Source organism: Camarhynchus parvulus, chromosome 18 (genome assembly GCF_901933205.1).
Source record: "Camarhynchus parvulus chromosome 18, STF_HiC, whole genome shotgun sequence".
Lineage (NCBI taxonomy): Eukaryota > Metazoa > Chordata > Aves > Passeriformes > Thraupidae > Camarhynchus > Camarhynchus parvulus.
The window spans coordinates 8,080,136-8,107,837 of NC_044588.1; the positions used below are offsets into that span (position 1 = coordinate 8,080,136).

Consider the following 27,702-nt stretch of genomic DNA (forward strand, 5'->3'; position numbering starts at 1 on the left):
TTCAATTACAGCCATATGCAGATTAGTCACAGGGACAGGAACAGAGATCAGGGTTTAATCCGTAGAAGGATTTCCCTCCCTCCCTTTCTCCCTCCTGCTCTCACACTTGCTCCCACTCCTGTTCTCACAAGTGCTACACCCTTGAGAAAATGCAGGGAGACAAAGGAAATTTTCTAATTTTAGGAAACAATAACTCCTGGCTGGAGCTACACCTGCATTTTGGGTTGTGAGATTTGCTCTGCCTTTGCAGACCAGACCTGCTTGGTCCTGCACTCTGTAAGCTGAGCTTTTCATGGCAACCTACAGCAGGCATTGATCCTGTCATCCTTGAGTTTCATCTGCTTCTCCAGCTCTGACATCTATGGGTAGAGAGTTGTCTTGAAAATCCAAATTATTTTCATTAGAAGGTACATATGTGACTTCAGTGTCTGTCCTAAGGAACCATTCTCCCCCAGGGCACATTTTGACTTTACAGTTGTAAAATGAAGTAGTGAATTACTCTAACACCCCAGCTCCTTTTGGTTCTTTGCATAACTTACTTGCATCACCAAACAGGCAGAAAAAACAATATATATAACATAAGGTGGGAAATGTTTCCTAGATGGAGGTAAAATAAATGTTATTTCACACAGTGAAATATCAAATAAGGATAATTCAGCCTTTTCTCTAATGTTTCACCTCCCTTGGGCAAAACTCGTGTTATGTGTTCATGGGGGCAAACTGGGAAGTGCCCAGGAAACCAACGAGAGCAAAGTCAGGAAATTTAATTATTTTCAAATAATTATTTGTCACTGGTGGAGCTGTGAACATAGGCAGTCCCCTTTCTAGTGCTGCGTGCTGTGAAATGCTGTGGCTGACCAACCAGTTTTAGCTCCTTACGAGTTTTTTTATAGCAAGAGTCACAACTGGGTTCAATTTAAAGTGTTCAGTGTCACAGGAGCATTTGGAACTGTGAGATTTTGTTTATTCCTTAGCTGAGAAATAGAGATTCCATCAGTCTGACTCCAATCAAGGTAAATAAGCATGTTTTGTTTGTATAAATAAAACTTTAGTGACTGCACACTGGGGTGCTTCCAGTGCTTCTGTGTTCTGTGTATGATTCATGGGGTAAACTAACATTTATTGTCACACTTCCTCATATTCCTTCCACAACACATTGCTGCCAAGCAACACTGTCCTTTATTCTTAATCTCCCCTGCCACATGATTTCTGGTCATGCCCAGATCTCTGCTCTCTGCCTTAAACTCCTAAGCCAGCACAATTTTCTGGGAGGGATGAAGAATGGGATGGTGAAGGCAAGCAGGTGTTTCATCAGGCAGATGCAGAAATTTGCAGAAGGGAATTTCAGGAATCATTTCTGGTGCATCTCCGGAAGATGCCATCCTCCATCCCGGAGGCAGACAGGAGGCACAGAGCCTCGGCAGCATTTTCTCTGAGTTTCCTCTCTTTAATCTTCTCCATCACAGCTTTCAGCAGCAGTTACTGGTGTGAGGGGACCAGGAAAGTGGCCAAACCTTTCTGCAAAGGGGACAGCAAAGGGGATCTGTGCATCCGCTTCAACAGCGCCGACGGCAACGGCAGCCAGGCTGTGCAGTACATCTGGGAGACTGGCGATGACAAATTCGTGGAGAAGAAGTTCCACGCTGGCATCTGGTACTCCTGTGAGGAAATGATCAATGAAGAAGGTGGGTAAACCCGTGGGAATTTATTTAATGAAGTAACCAGGGTTTTTCCTGCTTATTTGGTGTGCCCGTCCCTTCTGCTCCGCTGTTGGCTTCGTATTTTAGGGTGTTTGTGTCCTTAAAAAGTTGCTCTTCTCTGGCAAAGGGGGCCTTAGAGGGTAGTGTCTAGTCAATTCCTAAAAAATTCATAATAAATTCTGCAAGAACATGAGGGTGACGTTGTGGTTTTGATTTAGCTGACAGGTTATGGTACAGATGAAGATTATTTGGTTTTTATTCTACTCACCATAACAACAAGTTAAATGATTCTAACAAGAAAGCATTTCATTTTCCAGTGGTTTTATTCCATTAGTCCAAAATGAATCCTTGCTTTAAATAACTCCTTCTGATCCCCTATGGATAAAATCCCCTATGGATCAGAAGGATCCATAAAAAACCATAAAAACATAAAAAACGCAAACTGATTTTTTTAAAATTTATTTTCTAAATCATTGGCACTAATATACCTGTGGGATCTAAATTGGTTCCTGGATTTCCTCTTGAGCACAAGTATTTCTACTTTCTTCCTGTGATCTCACCTTGCATTTCATTTTCCAGTAGTTTTATTCCATTTATTCCAAAATGAACACTTGCTTTAAATAAGTCCTGATCCCCTATGGATCAGAAGGATCCATAAGAAACATAAAAACATAAAAAACGCAAACTGATTTTTTTTTATTATTTAATTGTTTAAATCATTTGCACTAATATATCTGTTGGATCTAAATTAGTTCCTGGATTTCCTCTTGAGCACAAGTATTTCTACTTTCTTCCTGTGATCTCACCTTGCACAAATCAAAGCAGAAGAGGATTAATTTCGTCCTGCAAAAACATGATATGGAGACTTACTAACCATAAGTGCTGGCATTTAATTGGGGCTCACTCTGCATATGTAAATATTATTAGAATGAAATTAGCTTGAACAGAAACTTTCTAGTTAATTTGGGATTTTTGTATAAGGGAATTGCTGGTCCAAGAATTCAAGCATTTATTGTAAAACCAGATCAACATTAAGTTTTTCCCTTTATTGCCCTGATCAGTTTACAAGCCCAGCTAGAACAGAACTTCAGAGAAATCAAAGCAGCTGTCACCTATGCCATAAATGCAAATATTTTCACAGTCACCTGTCCTGAAGGACCAGCTTTACCAGAACTTCTTGTAAGTTATGCAGTGTTAAGGGGAAAATGTCAAAGATCAGAGCAAAAGTTGTCCAAAAGACACTTTTATCCATGCTGTGTGTTCCAGGGTTGTGTAATTTGAGCATCTGCTGTGGAAGCTCAAGTTTGGAAGCTGATGTTTTCTGACTTGGTGCAGTTAGGAGCTGGAAAAACAAACCAAAAAAACCCACCCAGCATGTTCAGATCAGAGAATTAATTCGCAGAGCTTTGTTCACAGCATCTGTGTGGGGGGCAGGGGGGCATGTGGGTTTGGAAATCAAAGCTTACAGGAAGAAATTGGAATGCAGCTTAGAGGGAATTTGTGTGAGCAGCAGCCTTGCTGCCGTGAGGAGAGCAGCTCTGCCCTGACACCAGGATTGATTCCAGTCCTGCAAAGGGATTTTCCTCTCCTGGCTCTCACAGCCACCACCCCATGGAAATCAATTCACAGCCTTCCTCTGGCTCTTCCAGGCTCTGGTTCTGCCTTGAAATAGTCTGTGAGGACTCTCTGGTTAAACTCCAGGAGAAATGTGATGTACCAAGGTCCCTGTGTACACTTAAACCAGCTTTTCCTGATCTTCTCACTTTCTGCTTCTATGATAGATTTTGCATTTTCTTCTTTCTATTAATCTGTTTCTTTAGACCATTACAGAGTACAAAATAATCCTGAATTTGATTTATTTTTCTTCTCTTTTTTAGGTGAGAAATGTAGAAGCTTCATCAGTCTGACTCCAGCTTCTGATCGAGGTAGATATTGCATATTTTTTGTCTGTAGTCAAAACTTTCCTGATCACACTTACCAATATAAGTATTCTGCGTTAAATTAAATGAATCCATTTCGAAAATGCTTGCTTTAATCACAAAGAGTATTTTTTGGCCTTTATTTAGTTTTCTAACTTCAAAATGAAGGTAATATGGCTTACAATATCAATGTCTTTCTGAAGACACACCACTTGAATATGAATGGCTTTTGAAATGGGAATATGGGTCCTGGAATTCCAAATTTTCATATTTTTTCCCTCTGTCTCCTCATACCTCCATATTTGCAGCCAGGAATTCTGTGGCAGTGTGTGAACAGCCACCCAGGAGGTTTGTGTGCTCAGGGGATTGAGGGAGATGTGCTGTGCACCAAACCAGCCTTGGTGGGATCTGAATCCCCTCCCTGTGCCTTACTCAGGGCTGTGGGGACACATTTCCATTCTCTTCTTTCAAAGAATATTCGATAATTCTTAGTAAATAATAATTAATGTTTAATAAAGAATAATTAATTCTTAATAAAGAATTATAATTCTTAATACAGAATATTTCAGATATTCTTACAAAAAAATTCCTGCAGATACTGCTTTGTGCCTTCCTCTTGATCCCCAGTGTGAAAACATCAGTCCATCACTGATCTGATAGACCAATCACTTTACAAGTGGCTGATCCAGGAAAAAACCCAAAACTCATTCTTCCCAGCATTCTGGGACCGGAGTATTTGCCTGGAAATGCAATTTCAGGCCCTTGAGAAAGAGAAATACTCATTTTCTGAAGGCCAGTCTTCCTTCTGCTTGCTGCAGCTCATCACAGTGCCTTAACAGAATAATAGAATTTTCTAACATGAGAAAAAAATAGAAATGAGATGTGGGTGTAGTCACACAGGAGTGAGGGGTGCTTTTGAGAGTTCCTCCCAAGGAAAATTGCTGGTGGACACAGAGCTGACACTGACTCTGAACAGCATCAGCAAATGTCACAGGCACTGGCAGGCCACTGGAGACAGCCAAGAAGCATCCAGGTACCTAAAACCCAGAAATCTGCCCCTGGGTAGTGAAATCCTGTGTGGAAATCCTGCCCAGAAGGGGTTTGTGCTCCGCACATGCCTGGGGGTGCTGTGGGATCCAAACTCAGGGTGCAGCAGGCTCAGCCTCCCCGAATTCCTCACCCTTGGGTCCCACACACAGGGCTGGTCACCCTTGTGCAGGGCATTTCTCACAATGGATCACTGCCCAAAAAATGTTAAAATGCAAACTCTCACAGCTGGAGCAGCCAGAAGTGTTGGGCAATGCAACATCTGGAGCTCCTGATGAAAATCACAATCTTTTACAGAGACAGATTTTCTGGAGAAACAAACCATGTCCAAGAACACCCACACATAGCCTGGCCCAAAAATTTAATGTCTGAATGGCCCATGAATCACAGAAGCCCCACAGACATTGTCCAAGCCAGCATTTGGAGTTACACACCACACAAAAGTTGTCTCCTGCCCTAGGTGGTGTCTGGTAACCAAAGATGTGTCTCAGCAGTGTTTCAATTTTTAAATTATGATTGTTTGTGTACATCTTCACATGAAATCACTGCTTGAATCTGCAGCCAGGTGTCTCAGGACCCATTTGGTTTTTAAAAAGTTTGGGTGTTGGGAAGGATGAAAGTTTGACAAGAAAGTCTCACAGATATGTGTGCTTAGCAGAAAGATTTTTGGATGTAGAATCTGATGAAGGAATAGAGATAGAAGCAAGTTTTGATATAGAAGAAAAGAATTGCTGGGCCAGTCTCACTGGATAACCAAGGAGGCAAAGGGTGTGTTAGTTAGAAGGGGTTTTTATGGCTTAGAGCAAAGGATAAACCCACCTCAAACAAGAAGATGTTTTTACCAAGCAGGAAGATAGCACAGGCAAACAAGGCAGCAAATGTGGCAAGTAGAAAAAAGGTCTCAGAATTTCCCACTGAATGAGTTCCTGGATTTCCTCTTGAGCATAAGTATTTCTGCTTTCTTACTATGATCTCACCTTGCACAAATCAAAGCAGAAGAGGATTATTTTCATCCTGCTAAAACATGATATGGAGACTTACTAGCCCTAAGTGGAGGCATTTAATTGGGGCTCACTCTGCCTATGTAAATATTATTAGAATGAAATTAGCTTGCCATTACAGAAACTTTCTAGTTTCTGTTTCCTGCAAGAAAACTGAAAAACAACTTCTAGCTTAAACTGTAATGTACTAACTTTTAGTGATGGGAGAACAGTAACATGAATATGGTAATTACAGTAGTTATGGTAGGCTATAGATAAAAGTTAAGGTACAGATTGGTTCTGCTGTATGAAGATGCTCAGCAAAGAAAAGTCTATAATGCACTGTAACCAAAACCAAAGGGTCTCCAGGGCTGCCTGCAGCTGGAGCTGACAGCTGTGGGCACAGCTCTGTCACCCACGACCCTGGACTGCTGTGACATCCTGGATACAATAAACTGGATTTAGAAGAGCTACCTGGGGTCCCACATCCCTCATTTCGGCTCTTACAATGGTGCCAAACGTGGGGCACCATCAGTAAGACCCTGAATGAGCGATGTGGGTCTCCAAGTTTGCCTGCAGCTGGAGCTGACAGCTGTGGGCACAGCTCTGTCACCCACAACCCTGGCCTGCTGTGACATCTTGGGTACAATAAACTGCATTTTGAAGAGCTGCCTGGGGTCCCACATCCCTCATTTCAGCACTTACATTTGGGGAAGACCATTTGCCAGATCTTACCCCAGCAGATTTGGACATAAGGAGGGCTCCTGCTCCTGGCTGTGGGACATTAGCATGCTAAAGGTCAGACAGCAGGCTGAGAGACTTTCATGGCAGGATTAACTTCTTGCATAAGATGTAATTACCAGATCTCCGAAAAGAGAGGAATTAGCAGATAACTAGGGAAATGAATCTCAGCAAAACCTGGAGGCTGTCTGGCCTGAGGAAGGCTTCTCTGCCCAAAAAAATCAAGATCCTGTTGGGTTTAAAGTTAAGCCTGTGGGGAAGATTTTATTGAATGCCTGGACCCACAGGCAGTGCATGTGTGTGCATGGCCTCCAGGTTGTTAGCTGGGCTGCTGCTCCTCTCTGCCCTCAGAACCATGACATCAACAGTTCTTTTTAAATTACCTTTGGTTCTTTTTCTATTAAATTTGGTTATTTTATATTAACTTTGGTTTATGTTGATTTTAGGGTAGCTACTGAGTATAAAACTACCTTGCACTTAGTGTGTAGCAGGAACATGCAACTGCTTTTCCAATAATTATATTTTGAAATTTTAATTAATTACTTAAAGTGAATTAAGATTAATTTTTAAAATAACTTAAATTATTTTCCAATAATTATAATCAATTTGTCATTGGCACTGAAGTCTTCCACAGATGTTCTCATCATCACAGCATTCTCACAGCCCTTGTGCTTCTGTTTAACTTTGCATTAACAATACAAATGAAGAAGGAAATGGTGAAAATAAACATGCAACTGCTTTTCCAATAATTATAATTTGGGGTGTCCATTGCCACTGAAGTCCTCCACAGATGTTCTCATCATCACAGCATCCTCACAGCCCTTGTGCTTCTGTTTAACTTTGCATCAACAATCCAAATGAAGGAAGGAAATGGTGAAAAATCTGAAATGATTGCTGATAATACTAGTGCTGTTGGTTTGGTTTGCAGGGGTTTTATGGCTGTCTATTGTAGCAGAGCTTCTCTACGTGGTTTTGCTCCTGACTGGGAACATTCTCATGTCAGTAGAAATATGCTACTACAGCTCTGTCATTGATGGGCTGAAGATCAACGCCTTCTCCGCAGTGGTCACCGTGCTAGCAGGTACAGTTAAACATCTCCACTTCACAAAGTGAAGCAAAATTTTATGGGAAAATATTCTTTTCAATTAACTATTTCTTAATGTGGCCTATTTTGAATTTTAGATTTGTGGATTTTGCTATATTTAACTTATCAATTTTCATTTAGTTGTCAGGCTGGTTGCCAAGGACTAAATAACTAGTGTTATTATAACTTTATATTTTTTAGGTCTTCTGGGCATGGTTGCTCACATGATGTACACAACTGTGTTTCAAATGACTGTAAATCTTGGTCCTGAAGACTGGAGACCTCACACTTGGGATTATGGCTGGTCCTATGGGTACTAACTGGTTTATATTTGGTTCTGTCCTCCTGTCCTGTCGCTGTTCCCTGGGAGAAGAGCCCGACCCCACCTGGCTGCACCCTCCAATTCATGCTCTCGTGGCCATATTTTTACATGCTGCTTTTAATTTCATACATTTTTTAAAAACTGTATTTCAATATAATTTTTTTAGTTCTGTCTCCTTAGGGGTTCTAACATTTCAGAGTTGATGTCCTTTTTTCTCTCTTTACTGTGCCATGCATTTTCTCAGGAATGCATTTCAATGCTCTGAACCTGCTTTACCCAGATATTTAATAGCTCTTTTTAACACTTCTGGGTAACTCACATTTTTCTCAGTGTCCCCTGTGAGATTTATACACTTAATAACTGCACCTTTTAACTTTTTCTGCATTCCTCTTTTTTTTTATAAAACTCCTTTCTGATATTAAGCTCTAAGCTTAATAGTAAAGCTTAAATAGAGCTAAAATAGAGAAATTGGAGGTAATTCATTAAACAGGTATGTTAAATGTAGATATTGCAATAAATATGTAGAGGTTGGTAAATGGTCATTGACCAAGAGTATTTCTTCTTCACCCAGCCTGTTCATCTTTCCCCAATACACACCAACACAATCACACATAAGCAGTGTTTTCAAAAATAAAACTGAAGGGCTTGAATATGAAAATTCCCTGCTAATTTCTGATAATTTTTGCTTTTTTGTTCACAGCCTTGCATGGACCTCCTTCGCTTGCTGTATGGCCGCAGCTGTGACCACTATTAACAAATATACAAAAACTATCTTGGAATTCAAGCACAAAAGGAAAAAGCTGGAAAGGAGCTTTAGGATTCAGTACAAGTTTCCTGAGTACACAGCTCCAGAGAAGGTTTGCAATGTGTATGTGAACTCTTTCCAGAACACCACAGATGACCCCACACATGCATTAAGAAGTCTGCGTCACCTGGCCACTATTTCAGTCCTGTAAAGCTGAACCAGATCTCAGAGAATTCTGTAAATTATAATCCTAGATCCAAACAAAGCAGTGTTAATGAATAAAATGTCTCAATGTGTAGTATTATTTATTTTTCTTAATAAAGAAATTATATTTCCGTGGATGTTTCAAGGAAGTCTTGGTATTGGAAAAGAAGATTCAGGTGGCTCAGTGGAGATAAAAACAGTGAGATAGGTTCCCCACAGGTCTAGTTTTTAAGTTTTTAAGTGATAGAGAGTATGTGAGTTTGTTAGAATCACTCCATTCTGATTCTTTATTAAAAAAACTGTAAAAAATCCCATCCTAAAACCAAAAGCCTCAGAAGCAGGGCAGCAAATAAGGCATGTTGTGCATGGCTTGGGTAATTTTTTTAGGAAAGGTTCAATCTCTCCAAAAAATCTGTGGACCTCAGCTTATGGTTCAAGAGTTTGACCATACACATGGTGGATTTGCTGTGAAAGAAAGGCTGGTAGAAGGTTTCAGTGTTAACATTTACATAAAATGAGAAGGCAAAATAAAATCTGGAAGATTCATAAGGAAGCAAACTGAAATCTGAAAAATACCTGGCTGTGGACAGCACATCACTCACCTATGGAATTCTCCAGGAATCATTCTGGGAACAGACTCAGAAAGAATCAAAATTTGATTTATACATTTATACATGAAGAATCTATAATCACCTTAAAGATGGGGAGGTGGAAATGATGGCAAACATCACAAATCAGGAACATGGAGCTTCCTCATGGAGCTGAGCCATGTGCCTGCTTGGTTGGACACCAGAATATTCCTGTTATTGAGCTCCTTGGGAAACACACTTGTGAACTTTGGGTGACAGCTTACTGAGCAGCTCTGGGCTTTGGAAAAATCCCTATCCATCTTTATTCAGGCAATAAATACAGTTTGAGCTTGTTCTGCCAGCAGGACCTGTAACAGCTCAGGTTATGGCCAGTGATAAGGTGGAGCTGATAACAGAGAAGCACCGTTAAATCAGAAGAAAACCATTAGTAGTAAGAGAGGAGAGTTTTTGTCTTTGTATTGAATATACTAAAAAAAAAGATATTTCCTCATTGGCAAAAGGTCCCAAAATTAAATTAAATCAGATGAAAAAATTAAAATGGAATCAGAAGAAAACCATTAGTGGTAAGAGAGCAGAGTTTTTGTGTATGTATTGAATATACTAAAAAAAAGAGAGATTTCCTCATTGGCAACAGGTCCCAAAACTTCACTGTTGCAATTGTAGAAATTCACTGCTGCAATTGCAGAAAAACAATTCCCTGTATCAAATCAGAATGTCATGTGTTCCAATTTGTGTCCATTACCTTTTTTATTTTTATTGTGCATATTTGAGAAGAGTGTGGCTCCATATTCCCGACACCATCCTCCTAGCTGGCTGCAGATAGCAGTAAGGCTTCCTCTTTAATCTTTAGAAAAGTCTGTATTTATCCTTTACAGTGCTCTGAAAGTGCCACCTTCAGTCCAGCAGGGGAACAAAGCAGTGGCCAGAGTTTGGTGCCCACTCTGTTAGAAGCAGTCTCAACCCCTTGTCCAAAACACAAGATCTTTATTCCTCCCCTTGTTTCACTCATTTCTTTGTGATGGATATGTTTCTAACACCTTCACCAAGAGAGGAATTATGTCTGATTCCATCTGACTTTCTGCTTTTTGTCAACCCTAACTCTTTCTACCATAGATTTTTACCCATCTCATGCTGTTCCTGGGTGTGATGGAAGAATTTCCACCTCATCCAGGAACATACTTGGCTGATGCCTGCAAATCCTTTGAAAAATCCAATTTATGCAAGTGCCTCACTTGATTTTCCTTAGCCTGCAGGTCACTAACACAGCCTGGCAGTCTCTCCATATGCTGCTTCCTCAGGATTGTTTCTTACACTGGTTTGCAAGCATATAAAGTGCTGTAGGTGGGCAATTTTAAAATAATTGAGCAGTAAGAATCCATCCAGATCCATTCTTAAATCTCTGTCTGTTTTTCTCATGCTGACCATTCCAGAAGCTGTATGTCTTCTGCTGGATATCTGGTAAATAAATTCACCTGATGAAATGCAAGATTCCTGATCCCTATTTGTAAGCCACAATTTCATTCTGCCTATTATTTTAACTTTTGACACTCAGTAAGTCCTGGAACCACATTATTTGAAAGCAGAGGAAAAGCACCAGCAGCATTTTTATTCTGATTCATTAGATCCAATTAATTTTGATGAATGTGGCATCTCAGTAAATTTCAGACACAGATCTGCAGCAGTCCTGGTTACCACTAATGGAAGCTAATGAGAGAAATGGGCACCTCTGGGATGCAATTCCTGTTATCCTGAACTCATTTTAATATTTCTTTTTCTTGTCATAATATTTTTATGTGCAACATATATCCAGAGGTGAGACAGCGAAACAGAGATAAACAAATGAAATAGAAAACTTCAGATTAAATAATAGATTTCCCCAGAGGGAAAAAAAATATTGTGTCTGAAATACCAGTGGAGAAACCTCATCTTCAAGATGAGGAAAAGCCACTGAATTAGAGAAAAGTGTGACCCATTTAAAAGGTCATCTAATCCTTCTTTTCTTTTAGGCAGGATAAACTAAAACTACATTGCTTTTTTACAGATGTTTCGTTAATCTCTTCTTTAAAGCTTCTGAAGACAGGCATTTGAAAATTTCTGTGGCAATTTATCCTTTGTGCTTAACTATTCTTAGCAGAAAATGCTGTCCCTGTAAATCTCCTTGGCAGTAATTTTAGCACATTGTCCTACTCCAGCAGACATGGAGAACACTTCAGTCCTGCCTTCTCTGCAGAACATGTCAGGAATTTGAAAATCATTCAGATACAACTTTCTAGGTAAAAATTCATCTGGTTTTTAAAACTTTCTTGACAGAATATTGGTGTTATTTCACCTCTTTCACTGCCTTCTGCTGTGGCTCCTTGAACTGCTCACAGTTTGGAAGTGAAATTGTGTGAAGAATTTCTGCTGATCTCTAGAACGTGCAAAATTGAGCAGAAGGATTATTCAGCTTATTTTAACATGTAATCCACTTGTTTTTACCACAAAGAAGGACAATAATAGAAATCATAGAAATCACAGAATGGTTTGGGTTGGAAGGGACCTCAAAAAGCATCTGTGTCCTTTCACCCATGGCAGGGACAACTTCCACTATCCCAGGTGGCTCCAAGCCCCATCCAACCTGGACATGAACACTTCCAGGGATGGGGCAGCCACAAGCAATGCTGATTCATGTTTAGCTGGGATGTCCTGTGGTGCCTGACCCTTTTCTGATGAAATTATGAAATTATGCTTATTCTGCATCTTGTTCTTATGGAAATGTGGAAGATTAGGCTGTTGCTGAGGTACAGAAACAAACAGAACTGAGATTACAGCAAATACCCACTGGTTTGAGGGAGTTGAGTTCTGCTGAGGACCAAGAAAGTTTTGAACAAATGATTTTTTGACTTTCTAGTGAAGGCAAAATCACTCACACCACAATAAAACCCCAGTGCTACACCAGAAAAACAGATGGAGCTCCAGCAGGAGCTGCAGGAACTGACCCCTCCATCCCAGAGGTGAACACTTCTCTGAGCCAGGTTTCCTGAACCCAGAGCAATTCAATTAGAGCTACAGCCAAAGATTCATGTCCCTGCAAGTGACAAATATTCCTTTGCCCTCAGAATTCCTGTCGTGTTTGGTGATTGTATTATGAACGAGGTCTGTAAGTGCTGGAAGTTATGTGAGCAATGGGACTTGTAGCAGTTTGGTTCCAATGGCACAATGTCATAATCCCTAAAAACAATTTTTAGATGATTTAAATTTAAATTTAGGAGCTAGTCCAGCTGACCCTTCAATGGTGTTTTGCTTCACCTGAAGTTCCTAAATGTATAGATGATTGTGTGTGTCAGTGATAGTGGAATTATTCTACTCATAGCAAACAAAGTCACTGACATTCAAAACAAAAACCTTTTTTTTTTTCAGGTCAAAAGCAAAGAAATAACTCAACAAAATCAATTTTCCTCTTCTGTCTTCAGCCTTTCCCTAATCCCTGAGGCAACAATGGCAAAAAACAGCTCGGGGAAGAATGTTCTGATGTAAACTGCTGCTCTGGGGATGGGATTGGCCATAAGCACCTCCTGCTTCCTCCTGCTCACCGTGGCAAGGACCTCCTCTGCCACCTCCACGGGGTGCACACCATAGGACACCTTCCTGAAAAAGACTGTAAATGAGAGAGGAGTGAGACCTACAGACAGACAGACAGACAGACAGGCAAATAGTCTGAGGGAATGGTGTTAAAAGGCACACCAAGCTAGTGAATCAGTCAAATCAGTTTAATTTCTTTAATTTCTTCTTCTCTATGCACTTTCAATCCCTTCCCCACTCGATTCTCCTCATCAGTATGTGGCCAAGACTTTTCCATAACTGAGGTAAAGTCTTACAGTCCCTAAGGGAAGGAGCAACCTGAGTGCAGTGGAATTGCCCCTTTGGACCTTTTGTGTCACCCTGATTTTTTCAGATTTTCTAAGCCTTCTGATGTTTACATCCTTGTAATGAACTTTCTCACACACTTTATATTAATAATTTATTGTTTTGCATTCTTTTATGGAGGAGGAGAAATTCGATGGACTGTTGGTTTGTCCAGTGTCATTGGAGAGGTGGCACTGTTACCCTCCAACCCACTGTCACTTTTGGAAATCTACAGATGTTGGAGTCAGAAAATAAAAAGTCCCTTTTTTACCTTGGAAAGAGCAGCGAGTCTGGGTCGTGTTGTCTTGTGTCCTATGGTGACACTTTTGTGCTCTCCTCCCCCTCCATTCCTGATGCCCTGATATATTCATTTTCTCGCATAACATTGTCTCATTCCATGCTCTTTCTCTTTTCACCAGGCTAATATTACCTCTATATAGAGGGATATAGAGGTATTCTATATAAATATAAAATATATCTATATATAGATATAGATTCTATATCTATATATAGATACAGAATATATCTACATAAAGAGATAAAAAATAGCTCTTTCCTTTTGCTCCTCATGCCCCTTCATCCTTTCTGTCATTTCCATCATTTTTTCCTTTATTTTTTACCCTGGAAAATCCTCCCTCCTGCTTTATGTGCGTCACCTTCATCCACCCAAACTCACATTTCCAAATGGATGCCTCCCAGTTGCCTGGTGCTGGCTGGCGATGGTAGGAGCAGATGAAGGTTGGATTCACAGTGCTGACAGAAATATCAAATTCCTCCATTTCAGCTCGAAGGCAATCAAAAAATCCTACAGCAGCATGCTTGGAAGCAGCATCTAAAAGTAAAAAGCACACATATGCATGATTAGATATTTGATTGCATGGAAGCAGGTGTATAATAAAACACCAATGTTTAGGAAAATGAGCATGGAATGATTAACCAAAATGCATTTCTAAGGCAGCATTTTAACTATTTTCAACTGAGTTCCAATTGGAAAAATTTTCAGCCAAATACTATAGTAATGCTAAATTTGGATGCAAATTAGCACTTCTAATAACCTATGATGAATGTCAGGGACTCCTCACAGCTCATGCATTAGAATTTATGTTTTTGCAATGTGTAACTTACAAGCTGCACGAAATGGAATTCCTATTTTCCCTTGGATGCTATTGATTAGAACAATTTGGCCAGTTCTTCTTGAGATCATGTTAGGAAGGATGGCTGCAAAAGAGAAATGCAAGAAAGAGCCATGTAAATAAAAGTGTATTTAGTGAAAAGGAGCAACAGCTGAAGTAAAGAACACAAATTCAATGAGGGTTGTCTCAATACTGAAAGCAAAAGTATCACAAAATCCAATAGCTGGGAATTGTGTTCTAGACTTCACCTGAATTCTCCATGCAGAGTTTGCTGCAGTATTAATTAACACATTTAATTGCCAATGTGCTTTAAGTGGTAACAGCAAAAAAAGAAAAAACAAATAAAATACCTTTGGTTAATGTTATAGGTCCAAAATAGTTGGCATCCATTATCTTTTTATCAAGTTCCAGTGAAATGCTCTGCACTGCTCCTTTCACCTTCATGCTTGCATTGTTGATCAGAATATCCACACAGCCATAGCAGTTCAGGATTTCCTTGGCTACATCTCTAATGCAGCTTATGTCTGTGATATCCAGAAGAATCAGCTTTGGTGCATATGTCTGGTGAGCAAAAGACTCATTTCAGTGGGACTTGTTAGATACAAACTCTATTTCTATTTCTACTTGTATTTATAGTTATATTTACAGTTATAGTTACAGTTATAGTTATTTCTATTTCTTCCTATTTCTTTCTATTTCTTTCTACTTCTATCTATTTCTATTTCTTTCCATTTCCTTTGATGGATGAGCTACACACACAGGGGGACAGAGGGAAGGTAGGAAGGGTTTGTTTTGCTATAGGTTATACAAATGGAGTTTACTTTTATATGGTTTCTGCAAAAACAGATTTTATCAGCTGTGAGACAGAGGAATGAACTTCAAGGTTTTTTTTTCCCTTTATTAATTAGAGAATGTAATGCAGAACTTTTAGACATACTTAATATTTTTGCCTAGTTGAATCCATGCAGGCTAACATGAACACAATACTTTTGTGGTTATTTATGTAGATTAATGAAGCCCACTGGAAAGAAAAAAAAAAAGAAAAAAAAGGCAAATATTTGTAGGTCTGATGAGCAATGGCTGCAGAATTTATGTGATGCCTTCAGGAACACCTGTGGCCTGGAACAGTCAACTGAAGGGAAGCTTTGCCAGGAGCCTCACGAAACACCTGCCAAAGAGCTGGAGCCCTGCATCTCCACTGTCAGTGGCCATGAGAAAAAGGCAGTTTTCTTTTTTTACTCCAAATCCCTTCTATCTGGGACTTTCCCCCAAACAGTGGCGAAGCTCAAAATGAATTTGATCTTTAGACCTGCCTCCCACTCGTCGAGCACACGAATGATATCAAATCCTGGTGGCATTTCTTGCCATTAAATGAAGCGTTTGGATCCCTTCCATCCAAATGATCAGGCCGATTCCTCTGCTGAGGATTTCTAGCTGGGTGGCTCGTTCAGAACACAGGAGCCCCCAGATGCTTCACAAGAATAGCTCAGGAGAGCAGGATTTTGGCATCATGTGTCTCTGGACTGTTGCCGTCATTACCTGGGTGACCAAAGCCATCATTAATAGCAAATCACATTTCTTGTACATTTTTTTACTGGATCTGAAATTCCATTCTGTCCCTGAGCAAGGTTTATCCCAGGCTATGGATACCTACCGTGCTGGGGTCTGTCACACTAATTAAGGCATCATACAAGACTTCTAACTTCTCCCATGTCCTGCCACACAACACAAGCCTTGCTCCTCCTGCATGAAACACACGAGAACATTCTAGGAGAGAAATACATTGAAAAGAAAATTACAATAGTGGTAATTTGATTTTGCTTATTTTGCTTGAAATGGGATGCTGGTTTTGTTAAGGGTGGTGAATCCATGCTTTAAAATTCATTAGTTTGAAAATAATATGAGAAAAAAGAAAGCATTGACTTTTGATAGTACATAGGTGAGAAATAAATTAAATTTAATGTAATGGGATAATGCCTGTGTTAAATGGGCTACAGAACAACCCCAGTGCTTGCTGTCCTCTAGGAAACATTTCCTTCAGATTTCAATGCCCACATGAAATCCAGTTATGCTCATCTACCCATTTTAGATTTCTTAAATGATCATGTTAGACTCTTAATATCTGTATGGAAGTATTTATGGATCCACCCTGTTCGTTTTGCAAACCTGTGCAGCTGGAAGCTTTTATTTAAGCAATCTTCTTCATTATTTACAACAGTAATTTTAAGAACGCCTTCCATTTTCTTTTTTTTTCTTTTTCTAGCATAGAAGGATTTTTAATTTAATGCCCAAAAGAGTATTTGCCAGAACACTTATAGCAGTATTTTCCCTATAAACAGTTGAGGCAATCTTGTGAAAAAAAAAAAGAGAAAAAGTCTTCTATGTGAACAGCAATAAATGTGAAAAGGGAAACCAATGATGTTCTCCTCTAGAACTTCCCAGAACTTTTCTGAGTTCCAGCTCTCAGAAGAAACAGGAACTAGGTTTCAATAACAATCACAAACCATTGAAAACATCTTCAATCATCATAGATTTGTTTCTCTTTTTTAACTTTGATGAATGTTGCCTTTAGTCCAGAAATCCTGGCTTGTAGAAAAAGAACTGTGGTTGTTTCCTCAGAGCCCACACCCACAGCTGGCCCCTGCCCAAAGTCACTTTTTGGCTCTCTTGGAGCCCCTTTAGGCACTGGAATGGCTCTAAGGTTTGTCAGAGCCTGCCCTGCCCTGGGATGAACACCCCACTCTGCCAGCCTGGCATCTTTGTCACCTCCTCTGGACCAGGGATGCTCTGTGGCTGTTTAAACAGATAAATTATTGCACACCCTTGATGCCTTCAGTTTTAGCTTTTATGTTTTTCAGATCCATTAGTGTAGAACTCTGAAATCCATACAAAGTGTCAGCTTCTGCCTTCACATTTTGGTCAGACAAAACAATTCCTCTGGGCCTGAGATCCAAAGACACACCACAGCCTCAGGCCCCAAAAAAGTACAAACAAAAGTGAATTGGGGGGGAGAAGCAAACTGGGAGAATATGACTTCATTACCTGAAGCTATAATTGAACAATTAACCTCTGATATGCAAATAGACCAAACTTATATCTGTATAAAAAACTGGTGACCATCATCCATCCTGGTGTAGCCTTTGCAAGGGTTCTGACTGCCCAAGGTGTAGCCATTGAAGGCCTTTAATAAATACCCACTTTATTCTCTTAACCTTGCCCAATATATATAACAAACATATAACATATACAATAATAAAATAGGTGGACTATATATATACATGTATGTACGTGTGTATATATATATGTATGTATGTATGTATATATATACACTTATATATAAATATATAATACACATATAATATAAATAATAAATAGGTGGAAATATATAATATATTTATATATATAAATATATATAATATATATAATATATATTTTATATATATAATATATATAAAATATATATTATATATATTTTATATTATATATATAATATATATTAATATATATAATATTAAAATAGGTGGATCTATTGAGGCCTTCTAATAAATCCCTTCTTTATTCTCTAACTCTGCCCAGCCTCTGTTCTAGGCAGCCACATCTTCCTTGTCCTCTGAAGCCACACTGCACAGAGCCAGGCAGCCCAGCTGGGAGCACTGCAGGAGTAATTTGGGTGATAAATAATATATATATAGAGGGGGAAGAGATAAAAATAGGGGAAAAGGGGTGAGCATTGCTGTTCACAAGAAGGAGGAACTGTTGAAGTCTCTAAGGGCTGAAAAGGATCATGTAAAGAGTAGGGTGACACCTGTTTATGCAGCCACCCTGCACTGACAGCCTGTGAAATGAGATCTTACAGCAGCAACGTGCTAAAAATAGCACTCAGTGTTCTTCTAAAACCTCTCATTCTATTGAATTAAATAAATACAAAGCTCTGCAGCTCCTACTCATTTACCAATATAATATTTATATAATATAAATATATCATAAATGTAATCGTATATTTACATTATAAATACAATAATATAATTAGGATATAGATTATACCAAATATATTTATTATTATAGATACAGACATAGATTAAACATAGATACATATTAAACATAGATAAATATAAACATATTAAGCATGTATAGACATCTATTAAACGTAAACATATATGAAACATATTATAAATATCAAATTATATAAATATAAATATAAATATAAATATAAATATAAATATAAATATAATATATGCTATCTAAATAATTATTATAAATATGCATGTTTATGTAAATATAAATATTTATTATTGACTTCTGCTTCATCCAGCCAGTTATGAATGCATCCAAGGCAATGTGTGCATGTTTATCACCCCGAGGGTGGCTCTCTGGCTGCTTCTGTTCTGTGCCACTGAGAAGAAATGACACAACTCACCCTTGCCCAGCCCAGAGATGGCATCTGTGATCACCACCACCTTGTTCTGCACTGCTGACTTGGACAGCAGCCACCTGACCGACTGGTAAATGTAAATAATTCCACTGATCCCCAGGAGCAGCAATGGCAGAGCAAGTACAGAAAAGATACCCATGGCTGTGGGAAACAAAAGAACACATGAGAGTACAGGAATCACAATGCACATTGATTATTTTTCAATTATTACAATGCCAAAGCAACAACTTGAAACAGTAGGGAGGTGCTTTTCCAATCAATGGTGTAATGTTATTTTTTAATAAACAGGACAATGTTGTTTCTTTGTCTGTTTTGCTTGTCTTTTTATGGTCTAAGCAAATCTAGTTTATGCAAAATTACTGTATGATGGCAAGACCATAATTAAAAAAAATAGATGTATATACATATACACACATATATATATATGTATATATGTATGTATGTTTGTGTGTATAAATGCATGTATATTCTATTATGCCTTGAGGCAAAACATGAAATAAACACCGAACTTTTAATCACATTGCTATTATTAGAAAACAGCGAAAAAGCTTTTAATCCAAATTTCAGATAAAACTCACAACAGAAGTATTTTCTGTTCTAAAAGACAGAGAAAATGCAATCACTTACCATGGCTATGAAGACTGCAGACACACACAGAGCATTCTATTGTATTTTTGCAAACTTTGTCATTACAGATTTAATTAAGATCCTTCAGAGTTTCACAGAGCACTGATTTGTGGAGGCTGCTTGCCCTGAGTGAGAGTGGCTATGTATGGCTGGTGACAGAGGCACTCCAGAGTAAATTTAGCCTGCCCAGAGAGATCTGCATGCCTGACCTTCCCACCCCACCAGCCACAGAAAAGCTCCTGGTACAGAATCAATTCACCTGCACAATGCATGCATTTCCAACTGTTGTGAAAAATGTGTATTTTATGATAATGTATAATTTATTTTTCAGATCCTGCACTGTATTAGTGCAGAACTCTAAACTCTGTAAACTCTAAACACTGCATTAGTGCAGAACTCTAAACTATATATGTATTTATAATATATATTATAAATATACAGTATATATTTTTTTATATTTTCATATAATATATATAAATATATATACATTATATAAAATATAATCATTATATATAAAATATATAATATATATTTATATAATCATATATTATTATAATATATAGAATATATATTATATATTTACCTAATTATATATTACTATATAGATAATTTTATTTTATAATAATGTATATTTTATAATTGACAAAAATTAAAATTAATATGATATGTGTTATGTTAGAAAGTGGTGCTGTATTAATTTTCTTAAGTAGTGTGTTAAATATAGTTTTAGGTTATAACATATTGTTAAAATGAAGCATTTTAGGAAACTGAATAGAAACTATGCTATGTAAGATTGGCGTTTTTCATATAGCTAAAAAAAATGACAGAAATAAATACGTTTTTCAATGCAAAATGGCCACAGTGTGCTGTAAAGTACATCAGTTTCTGCAAGGAAATGTAAAAACATTGAGTCATGCCAGGCCACCTGCAGCAACAGAGAGGAAATCCAATTTTTCATCATCGTTCCTAAAGCCCCAGCTATCTTCTCTTACTTTTAAAGCATCAGCTTTTAATAAACAAATGAGCAGCTCCCTATCAGCAGCTGAGCCAGTTCGCTCCTTTTATGGAACATGATGTGTTGCTTAATTCAGTCAGGGCTCTGGGAACATCTTTCCTGGAAAGCTGAAATATTAAAAAGAAAAAAAAGCACACACTAGAGAGAAGAGGACTTCTATGAGTTCCAAGTGATTTGTTTCCAAATGAACTACAATAAAGCTACAAGAACAGTAAAATAGCAAGACTAGGAAAAGGTCAATTGAAAGAACTAGATAGCCCACAGTAAGACTGTAAAGATAAAATGCTGTCATGTCCATTAATATGATGAAAAAATGTAAAGGAAAACTGCCAGAGTCATCTGGGAAAATACAGATACGCATTAACCAAAACACCCAAATCTTCAGAAGCACAGAAATCGGAGTTTGAGAAACAGCAGGGAAATGTGTTGTGCACTGCCACCTTCAGAGCACCGCTGGGAACGCCAGAGGAACAAGAATATTTAAAATTGTTCTAGAGGGTGATGCCTTGAGAAGGCTGACCTAGAACAGAGGCTGGGCAGCGCTAAAGAATAAAGCAGGGATTTATTAAAGGATCTCCTCAATGGATCCACCTTGGGCAGCACAAGATGAACCAAAATTGCCACAAAATGCACGATCGGTGATGATGTCTCTCACTTTTATACGTTCTGCTCCATTACTTTATTGGAGTTAATTGTGCAGTTACAGCTTTAGGTTAATTAATCCCATCCTTGTTGTTTTTCTCTCTTTATTCCACCCTTGTTTGCGTTCCTGGGCCTGCAGGAGCCGCCGCTTCCGGGTGCGGTCACGTGGGCAGAGCGTCATGTGACCTGCGGCGCTGCGGGCCGGAGGTGGGAGCGGGACGGGGGGCGCGGGGTGGGGGTGTGGGGTCACTGTGGGATCGAGGGGAGCCCGCTGTGGGCATGCGGGGCCGTGGGACCCTGCTGTGGCTATGTGGGGTCACTGCGGGGCCGTGGGACCCCGCTGTGCGGATATGGGGTGACTACCGGGCTGTAGGATCGAGGGGGCCACGCTGTGGGGATGCGGAGTCACTGTGGGATCGATGGGACCCCGCTGTGGGGATGCGGGGTCACTGTGGGGCTGTGGGACCCCGCTGTGGAGATATAGGGTCACTGGGGGGATATGGGGCCGTGCTGTGGGGATGTGGGGTCACTGCGGGGATATGGGACCCTGCTGTGGGGCTCTGGGGTCACTGCGGGGCTGTGGAACCCCGGTGTGGGGATGTGGGGTCACTGCGGGGCTGTGGAACCCCGGTGTGGGGATGTGGGGTCACTGCCGGGACTGTGGGATCGAGGGGACCCCGGTGTGGGGATGTGGGGCCATGGGACCCTGCTGTGGGTATGTGGGGTCACTGCGGGGCCGTGGGACCGCGCTGTGCGGATATGGGGTGACTACCGGGCTGTAGGATCGATGGGACCGCGCGTGGGAATGTGGGGTCACTGCCGGGGTTGTGGTACCCCCGGTGTGGGGATATGGGATCGAGGGGACCCCGCTGTGCACATGTGGGGTCACTACCGAGGCTGTGGGGTCACTGCCGGGGCCGGGGGGCTGCGGGAGCCCCCGGGATCGCTGAGGAGCCGCACGGGTTAGGGGCGTCTCAGCACAGGGGGATTGGGAACGGTCCGCGGGGACAAGCCTGGGTCTCCCCCTCCCCTCGGTGCCACCCCCTGACGCAGCCGTGTCCCCTCCAGGCCATGGCCGCCCCCCGCCCTCCCCGGGTGGTGCCGGGTGAAGCCTCCGAGAGCGACTCGGAGCCGGAGCTGCTGGTGGAGACGGCCGGGGAGGCCCCTGGGGCCGGGCTGAAGGTGCCGGGCGAAGCCTCCGAGACGGACGAGGAGGAGGAGGAGGAGCAGCAGAGGCCGAAGACGCCGCCGGTGCTGGCGGAGGAGCCGGCGGCCGTGTGGGGGGGCGGCCCCTCGCTGCTGCAGCAGCGGCTGCGGGAGGGCACGGGGCGGCTGCGGGGCGCGGTGGGCAGCGCCCTGCGGCACAGCTACGGCAGCGCCGCCCGCAGCCTGGGCGGGCTCGGCGGAGCCCTGGGCCGGGCGCAGGTGACCGCGGCTGCGGCAGCGCACTGCCTGCGCCTCGCCCGCCGCGACCTGGCGGCTGTGGCCGACACCATCGACATCGTCACTGCGTGTCACCTCCTGCCCGACATCCGCGGGCAGCTCTGAGCGGCACCGCCGGGGCACTGCCTGCAGCATCCCCACTGCGGCTGGCACCAACACCTGGCAGACATCTACGGGCAGCTGCCCGCAGCACTGCTGCCCTCGGCATCGCCAGTGCCGCATCTGCCTCGGCGGGGTCATCACCGGCAGGATCATCCTGCTGTGAGTGGAGTTGTGAGTTATGGTTGCAGCACCTCACACTGACCCTGAAGACCTCCTCACCACGGTGGCATCATCACCAGTGTACCACAGTGACACCAAACAGTGGCTTTGGCACAGAGACCGCCAGCCTGGTGCCCCAGGACCTGCATGCTCTGGTGACATCTTCACTGCTGGCCAGCTGCCACCATCCCTGAACTGATGAGCCTGGTGCTGGCTCATCACCATTGTCCCCAAATGCCACTGTTTTATGAGACATGGAACTGAATAAAACTGTGGTAGTGTCAGAGCCATAGTGGGGAGCTCAGCCAGCACTGTGAGGACAGTAGTGTTGCAGGAGTGGGGACAGAGTATGGTGACATCGGTGATGGTGTCACATTGCAGTGGCCTTTGACTTCACTGGTAGCCCAGGAGACGAGATTGGTGGCCTGGGCTGTATCCCACATGTCCCCAAGCACTGATACTGTCACCCTCTTGTGATGTCCCTGGTGCCCTCAGCCCCAACACTGTCTCTCCCAGGGGACACTGCCCTCACCCCATCCCAAGAAGGACACCCTCTGGGGCCACACAAGAGTTTATTTGGGGGGGACACTTGTACAAAACTGCAGAGGACACAGGGAGAGGGTGTGTGTCCCTGGAGGGGTCACATGTGGGTGTTGAGGCTGTCCATGTACTCCTGCAGAGCCTGCAGCCGGGCATCGATCTCAGCCAGCTCAGCTGAGGGCTCCTTGGAGCGGTTCTCTGGGAAGGCAGTGCAGGAAAAAAGGGTTAAAAATGTCTGGGTTGGGGTGTCCCTCAAATATCTAGGGGCTCAGATGGGGCCTCACCTTTACCAGGGCGCTTGCCAGCAGTCCTGCACACTGGCAGCTTGTGGCTGGCAGCTGGGCGAGGCGCCTGGGGGAGGTTGGGGGTCAGCAGTGACCTCGTGGTCGCCCTGCTTTGGGATGGAGGAGTGGGGGAACCCCAAAGGGGCAGCCACTCACCACACAGGGGCTATTGCAGAGTGAGGTGCTCAGGGGTCTCCGTGCACGGGTCACTCTCCTGTCCCTGCCCAAGGAGGGGGGTTAAAGGGTGCCAGAAGGGATGCCCAAGCATCCTGCCCAGCCCCAGCATTACCTGCAGGGCACGGGCTCGGGGGCTTTGCTCCCAGGGCTCCCTCCCTGGCGCCAGCTCCGGGAGCTTTCAGCTGCAGGGAGAAATGGGGATGGGGGGAAGTTGAGGAAGGAGCCCCAGCACGCAGTGGGTGCACCCCCAGCCCTGTTCCTGTTCCCACTCACCAGATGAGCTGCGCCTGTGGCTCCTGGCCGGGCTGCTGCTGCCAGAAGCCACTCCACGCCGCTGGCTGCACCCAAGGGAGATGGTGGTGAGGGGGAACATGGGGCTGAAGGGGGAAGGAGACCCCCCAAGAACCAGGGAGGGATGGTGATGAGCTGTGAGCACCGCTTACTTTCTGAGCTCAGCCTCCTTCTGCCGGCGCTGCCGGGCCCTGACAAAGGCAGTGGGGTCGAAGCGTGGTGGGCGGGAGCCTGGCAGGGGGAGGCAGAGGAAGGGTCAGGGTGAGGAAGGGGTGACCTGTGTCCTGTCTCCACTCCTGGGTGTGTGTCCCCAAGTGTCCCACACCTGCAGGTGACAGGGACTTGGGTGAGGCGTGGCCTCGGCTGCTCCTGTGGCTCTCCAGGGATGCTGAGCGTCGCTCCTGGGCGCGTGGGGCTGGGCTGGCAGATCTCTGGCGGCTGCCGAGAGGACCAGCACCATCAGGGGGGGACAGGGAAACACCCCACGGTCATGAGGGTCCTTCTGCAGGGTTCATCCCGGCCTCACCCCCTCCTGCAGGAGGCCAGTTCAGCTGTCAAGTTCTTCACCCGCAGCTGCAGCTTCTGCTCTGACGCCTTTGCCTGGGCCAGCTTCGAGGGGAGGAAAAAGGCTCACTGTGCATCTGGCAGCCCCTGTCCCTCCCCAGAGCAGCTGCCACCCTCCTCGCCCACCTCTGCAGCCAGCTGCCGGTACTCGCGCTGGTGCCGGCTCTCTGCTGCCCGCTTCTCCTCCAGTGCCTGCCACAGCCTGGGGGGAATGCCAGGGGGTGGTCTGGGGGTTCCCTCCTCACCCTGAGAGACAGGAACCCCCAAACCCTTCCAGTGCCACCGGCCCCACTCACGCGTCCCGCAAGTGCTGGGTCTCCTCCAGGCGCCGCGCCCGGAGCTGCCCCAGCTGCTCCTGCAGCTCCCGCACCAGCACCACGAGGTCCGGCCGGCCCGCGTAGGGCAGCGGCAGCGGGTAATGGATCCTGGAGGAGAGCACGAGGTCAGGCTGGAGTCACTCCCCTGTGACCCCTGCCTGGTGTCCCCTGTCACCTATCGAACTCCACAGAGTACACCAGGATGAGGTAGCGCTTGCTGTTGAGGGGGGATGAGGTGGAAGGGGAAGGCCGGGTGACTGCCCCCACTTTCCGGCTGTGCAGGGTCTCCAGGTCGGTGAAGGTGAGCAGCTCCAGGCTGACGGAGTCGCTGCTCTGCAGAAAGTTTAAAAAGCAGGAGGGCTCGGTGGGACACACACCCCACCCCAGGTACCCCCAAAACGCCGAGTGGAGCAGCAGCACGGCCACACCTGTGTCAATGCCGACTCCAGCATGCTGCAGAAAATGCCAAACTGCTTGAAATTCCCCGTTTTGCGGGTCAGGTCCTCGATGACTGCGAGGAGCAGAGGGTATTTCAGTCAGTGGCAGCCGTGGGAGACCCCCTCATCCCCCCGGCCTCCTTCCAGCACTCACAGGCGGCATCGAACTCGCCCCTCCACAGGTCGCTGGTGCCGTGAGCCTCCACCTCCACCCGCAAGGTGCTGCGGGTCAGGGTCACCCGCACCGTGTGTGCCCCGGGCCGGAAAGCGCACTCGGCCTGCAAGTACCGCGGCTCCGCCATGGCCCCGGGGGCTCTGCGGGCACAGGGCACCCTTGGCACCCAGGGCACCCCAGTAGCACACAGGGGCACCCTTGGCACACGGGGGCGCCCTTGGCACACCGGGGCACCCCAGCTGCATGGAGAGGCACCCTTGGCACACGGGGGCGCCCTTGGCACACCGGGGCACCCCAGCAGCACCGAGGGGAAAGCGGAGCTCGGCTGGAGGGCTCAGCACAGCCGAGCTGGGGTGGGTTCTGGGCTGGCGAGGCAGAGCGGGAGCAGAATTGAGGGGCGCGCAGCGCCGGGGTAAGAAAGGGAGCCCGCACGCCCTCGGGGCTTTTGTTGACTCGGGCTCGGCTGGGGGCGGGCGCAGCGCGAAGGGGTGGAGAGAACACAGCGGAACAAGGGGAGAGCCGTGGGCTTGGGCCTGCTGCCTGCGGGGATCGCGTGGCTTGGCGGGGCTGTTCGGGGATACCGAGGGAGGGGAGCTGGGGGTGGCCGGGCCCGCGGTGCCGCTCAGCGCACAGGTACCGGGAGCAGCCGTGCCGCATCGGGGGAGCCTCACCGCCCGCCGCGATCCTCCGCGCCTCGGCCGCGCCCCGCTCCGCCGCACCGCCCCACCTCATTGGCTGGCCGCGCCCCGCCCCGCCGTCTCATTGGCTAGCCGCACCGCTCTCCGCCGCTCATTGGCTGTCGGCGCCGCCCGTCATTCCAATGCCGTTAGCCGCTCCGCCCCGCCGCCAGCCTCCCACTGCCATTGGTTGTCAGGCGAGGCCCGCCTCCTGCTCTCGCTTCTCTATTGGTTAATGGAGCTGTCGCTCATTTTGGGGCAGAGGTGGAGCCACGCCTTCCTGTGTGGGCCCCGCCCCTTCTCATGCTCCCTGAGGGGTGTGCCCGCCATTGATCATGGCCGCGGTCCGCTCTGACGGCGGAGACGGAACCGGGCGGGTCACTGGGCCTGGGGCAGAAGGTCTGGGCTGGATATGGGGCAGGACAGAACCGGAGGCAGTGCAGGAGGGCACCGACAAGTTGTGGAGCAACTGGACCTCAAACCTGTTTTTTTTAACCAGTGAGAGAATGGGGGATGCCCCCAGAGGCCGCAGGACTCCACTAGAGGGCCCCAATGTTTGGGAGGATGCTCCCCAAATTACAAAGTTCCCCCTGAAATGGTTGGAACGGGCAGCCCCAAGGCTCCAGATCCGCCCTAAAATGTTTCAGGAGGTTGGCCCCCATAAAGTATTGGGGTGGAGAGCAAATAAAGCATTCCTCAGCACACCCCAAAACTGCCCTGGGACTTCCAGCAGCCTTTCTCAGGCAGGACTGCATCCATGGGTCTGTCTGTGCAGTGGGTGACAATGATGGCATTGTGAGCACCCCAGGTCAAACTTGGGGCTTTCAAAATGACATTCTGGGCCCTCTAAATGAGTCTTTGAACTTTAAAAACATAAAACTTGGAATGTATAAATGTGGTTTTATAGCATGAAAATGCCGGTTTGGACCTTAAACTGACTATTTTGTGATTTAAAATCACCAAATCACCGGTGCTGTTTTCCTTACGTCTAAGGATTGCATTATGTAAATAAAGGTTTGAAAAGCTTGGGGCTGAATCTGAAGAGTTAACACTTTGGACCTGAAGCAGAGGCAGAGGCAGGGCGAGAGGCGCAGGGCACAAATGAGACCCAGAGTGACTCGGGAGGTTTTTTTTACTCTGGGGGTGGCTGAGACTCCTTGGATGGGTTCTGAGCTCTCCACCTGGGCAGCACTGAGAGGTGGTGGCCACCCTGGGGCTTGCCTTGCACCCCAACACACCCTGAAGGGCTTTGCTTCACCCAAGGCCTGTTCACCCCCAGGCTGGTCTGTGCTGTGCCCTCAGGATCTTTCCATGGAGAGGGACAGCAGGGACAGAGGAGTCTTAAACTCAGATTACTCAAGCTTTAGTTTTGGAGAAATCCAGCAAAGTTTGCCAATTTCTAGCTTGGCACCGCCCTGTCGGCAAGGGTGAGTGGCCACAAACAGAGGCTATTTTCTGTGGGAAAAAGAT

The 27,702-nt window shown here is 44.7% G+C and overlaps 4 protein-coding genes across 4 annotated transcripts; 2 read left to right on the forward strand and 2 right to left on the reverse strand.

The window, feature by feature from the left end:
• The first annotated feature begins 1,375 nt into the window (after positions 1-1,375).
• Positions 1,376-8,749, forward strand: LOC115911310 (germ cell-specific gene 1-like protein). Its single transcript, XM_030962193.1, has 5 exons — positions 1,376-1,685; positions 3,578-3,625; positions 7,316-7,468; positions 7,673-7,784; positions 8,494-8,749. Exons 1-5 carry the CDS (start codon positions 1,376-1,378, stop codon positions 8,747-8,749), a joined length of 879 nt encoding a protein of 292 aa, XP_030818053.1.
• A 2,263-nt stretch (positions 8,750-11,012) lies between these two features.
• Positions 11,013-19,544, reverse strand: DHRS7C (dehydrogenase/reductase 7C). Its single transcript, XM_030962145.1, has 7 exons — positions 19,410-19,544; positions 18,768-18,923; positions 16,005-16,117; positions 14,701-14,911; positions 14,343-14,435; positions 13,894-14,049; positions 11,013-12,969 (listed from the first exon to the last, which is right to left on the reverse strand). The coding sequence occupies exons 2-7, from the start codon at positions 18,919-18,921 to the stop codon at positions 12,761-12,763; spliced, it is 936 nt and encodes a 311-aa protein (XP_030818005.1). The 5' UTR covers positions 18,922-18,923; positions 19,410-19,544; the 3' UTR covers positions 11,013-12,760.
• Positions 19,545-21,231: 1,687 nt separating this feature from the next.
• Positions 21,232-23,071, forward strand: BLOC1S3 (biogenesis of lysosomal organelles complex 1 subunit 3). Its single transcript, XM_030962016.1, has 2 exons — positions 21,232-21,273; positions 22,135-23,071. Exon 2 carries the CDS (start codon positions 22,138-22,140, stop codon positions 22,612-22,614), a length of 477 nt encoding a protein of 158 aa, XP_030817876.1. The 5' UTR covers positions 21,232-21,273; positions 22,135-22,137; the 3' UTR covers positions 22,615-23,071.
• CCDC61 (coiled-coil domain containing 61) lies at positions 22,723-26,257 on the reverse strand. Its single transcript, XM_030962015.1, has 14 exons — positions 26,193-26,257; positions 25,535-25,695; positions 25,372-25,454; positions 25,119-25,276; positions 24,923-25,051; positions 24,753-24,828; positions 24,589-24,671; positions 24,388-24,500; positions 24,215-24,293; positions 24,045-24,109; positions 23,884-23,953; positions 23,751-23,814; positions 23,595-23,661; positions 22,723-23,508 (listed from the first exon to the last, which is right to left on the reverse strand). Exons 1-14 carry the CDS (start codon positions 26,210-26,212, stop codon positions 23,411-23,413), a joined length of 1,266 nt encoding a protein of 421 aa, XP_030817875.1. The 5' UTR covers positions 26,213-26,257; the 3' UTR covers positions 22,723-23,410.
• Positions 26,258-27,702: the final 1,445 nt, after the last annotated feature.

What these genes read in the sequence shown, in the direction of transcription:
- LOC115911310 (XM_030962193.1), top strand. Translation starts at nt 1,376, where the DNA reads ATGCCATCCTCCATCCCGGAGGCAGACAGGAGGCACAGAGCCTCGGCA. An exon ending in GACTCCAGCTTCTGATCGAG is followed by an intron (nt 3,626 to 7,315) that starts GTAGATATTGCA and finishes TTTGGTTTGCAG; the next exon opens with GGGTTTTATGGCTGTCTATT. An exon ending in AGTGGTCACCGTGCTAGCAG is followed by an intron (nt 7,469 to 7,672) that starts GTACAGTTAAAC and finishes TATATTTTTTAG; the next exon opens with GTCTTCTGGGCATGGTTGCT.
- BLOC1S3 (XM_030962016.1), top strand. Translation starts at nt 22,138, where the DNA reads ATGGCCGCCCCCCGCCCTCCCCGGGTGGTGCCGGGTGAAGCCTCCGAG.
- DHRS7C (XM_030962145.1), bottom strand. Translation starts at nt 18,921, where the DNA reads ATGGGTATCTTTTCTGTACTTGCTCTGCCATTGCTGCTCCTGGGGATC. An exon ending in GTGTGACAGACCCCAGCACG is followed by an intron (nt 14,912 to 16,004) that starts GTAGGTATCCAT and finishes TTTGCTCACCAG; the next exon opens with ACATATGCACCAAAGCTGAT. An exon ending in AATTCCATTTCGTGCAGCTT is followed by an intron (nt 14,050 to 14,342) that starts GTAAGTTACACA and finishes TTTTACTTTTAG; the next exon opens with ATGCTGCTTCCAAGCATGCT.
- CCDC61 (XM_030962015.1), bottom strand. Translation starts at nt 26,212, where the DNA reads ATGCGGCACGGCTGCTCCCG. An exon ending in AAGGAGGCTGAGCTCAGAAA is followed by an intron (nt 24,110 to 24,214) that starts GTAAGCGGTGCT and finishes CCTTGGGTGCAG; the next exon opens with CCAGCGGCGTGGAGTGGCTT. An exon ending in CCACAGGCGCAGCTCATCTG is followed by an intron (nt 23,954 to 24,044) that starts GTGAGTGGGAAC and finishes TTCTCCCTGCAG; the next exon opens with CTGAAAGCTCCCGGAGCTGG.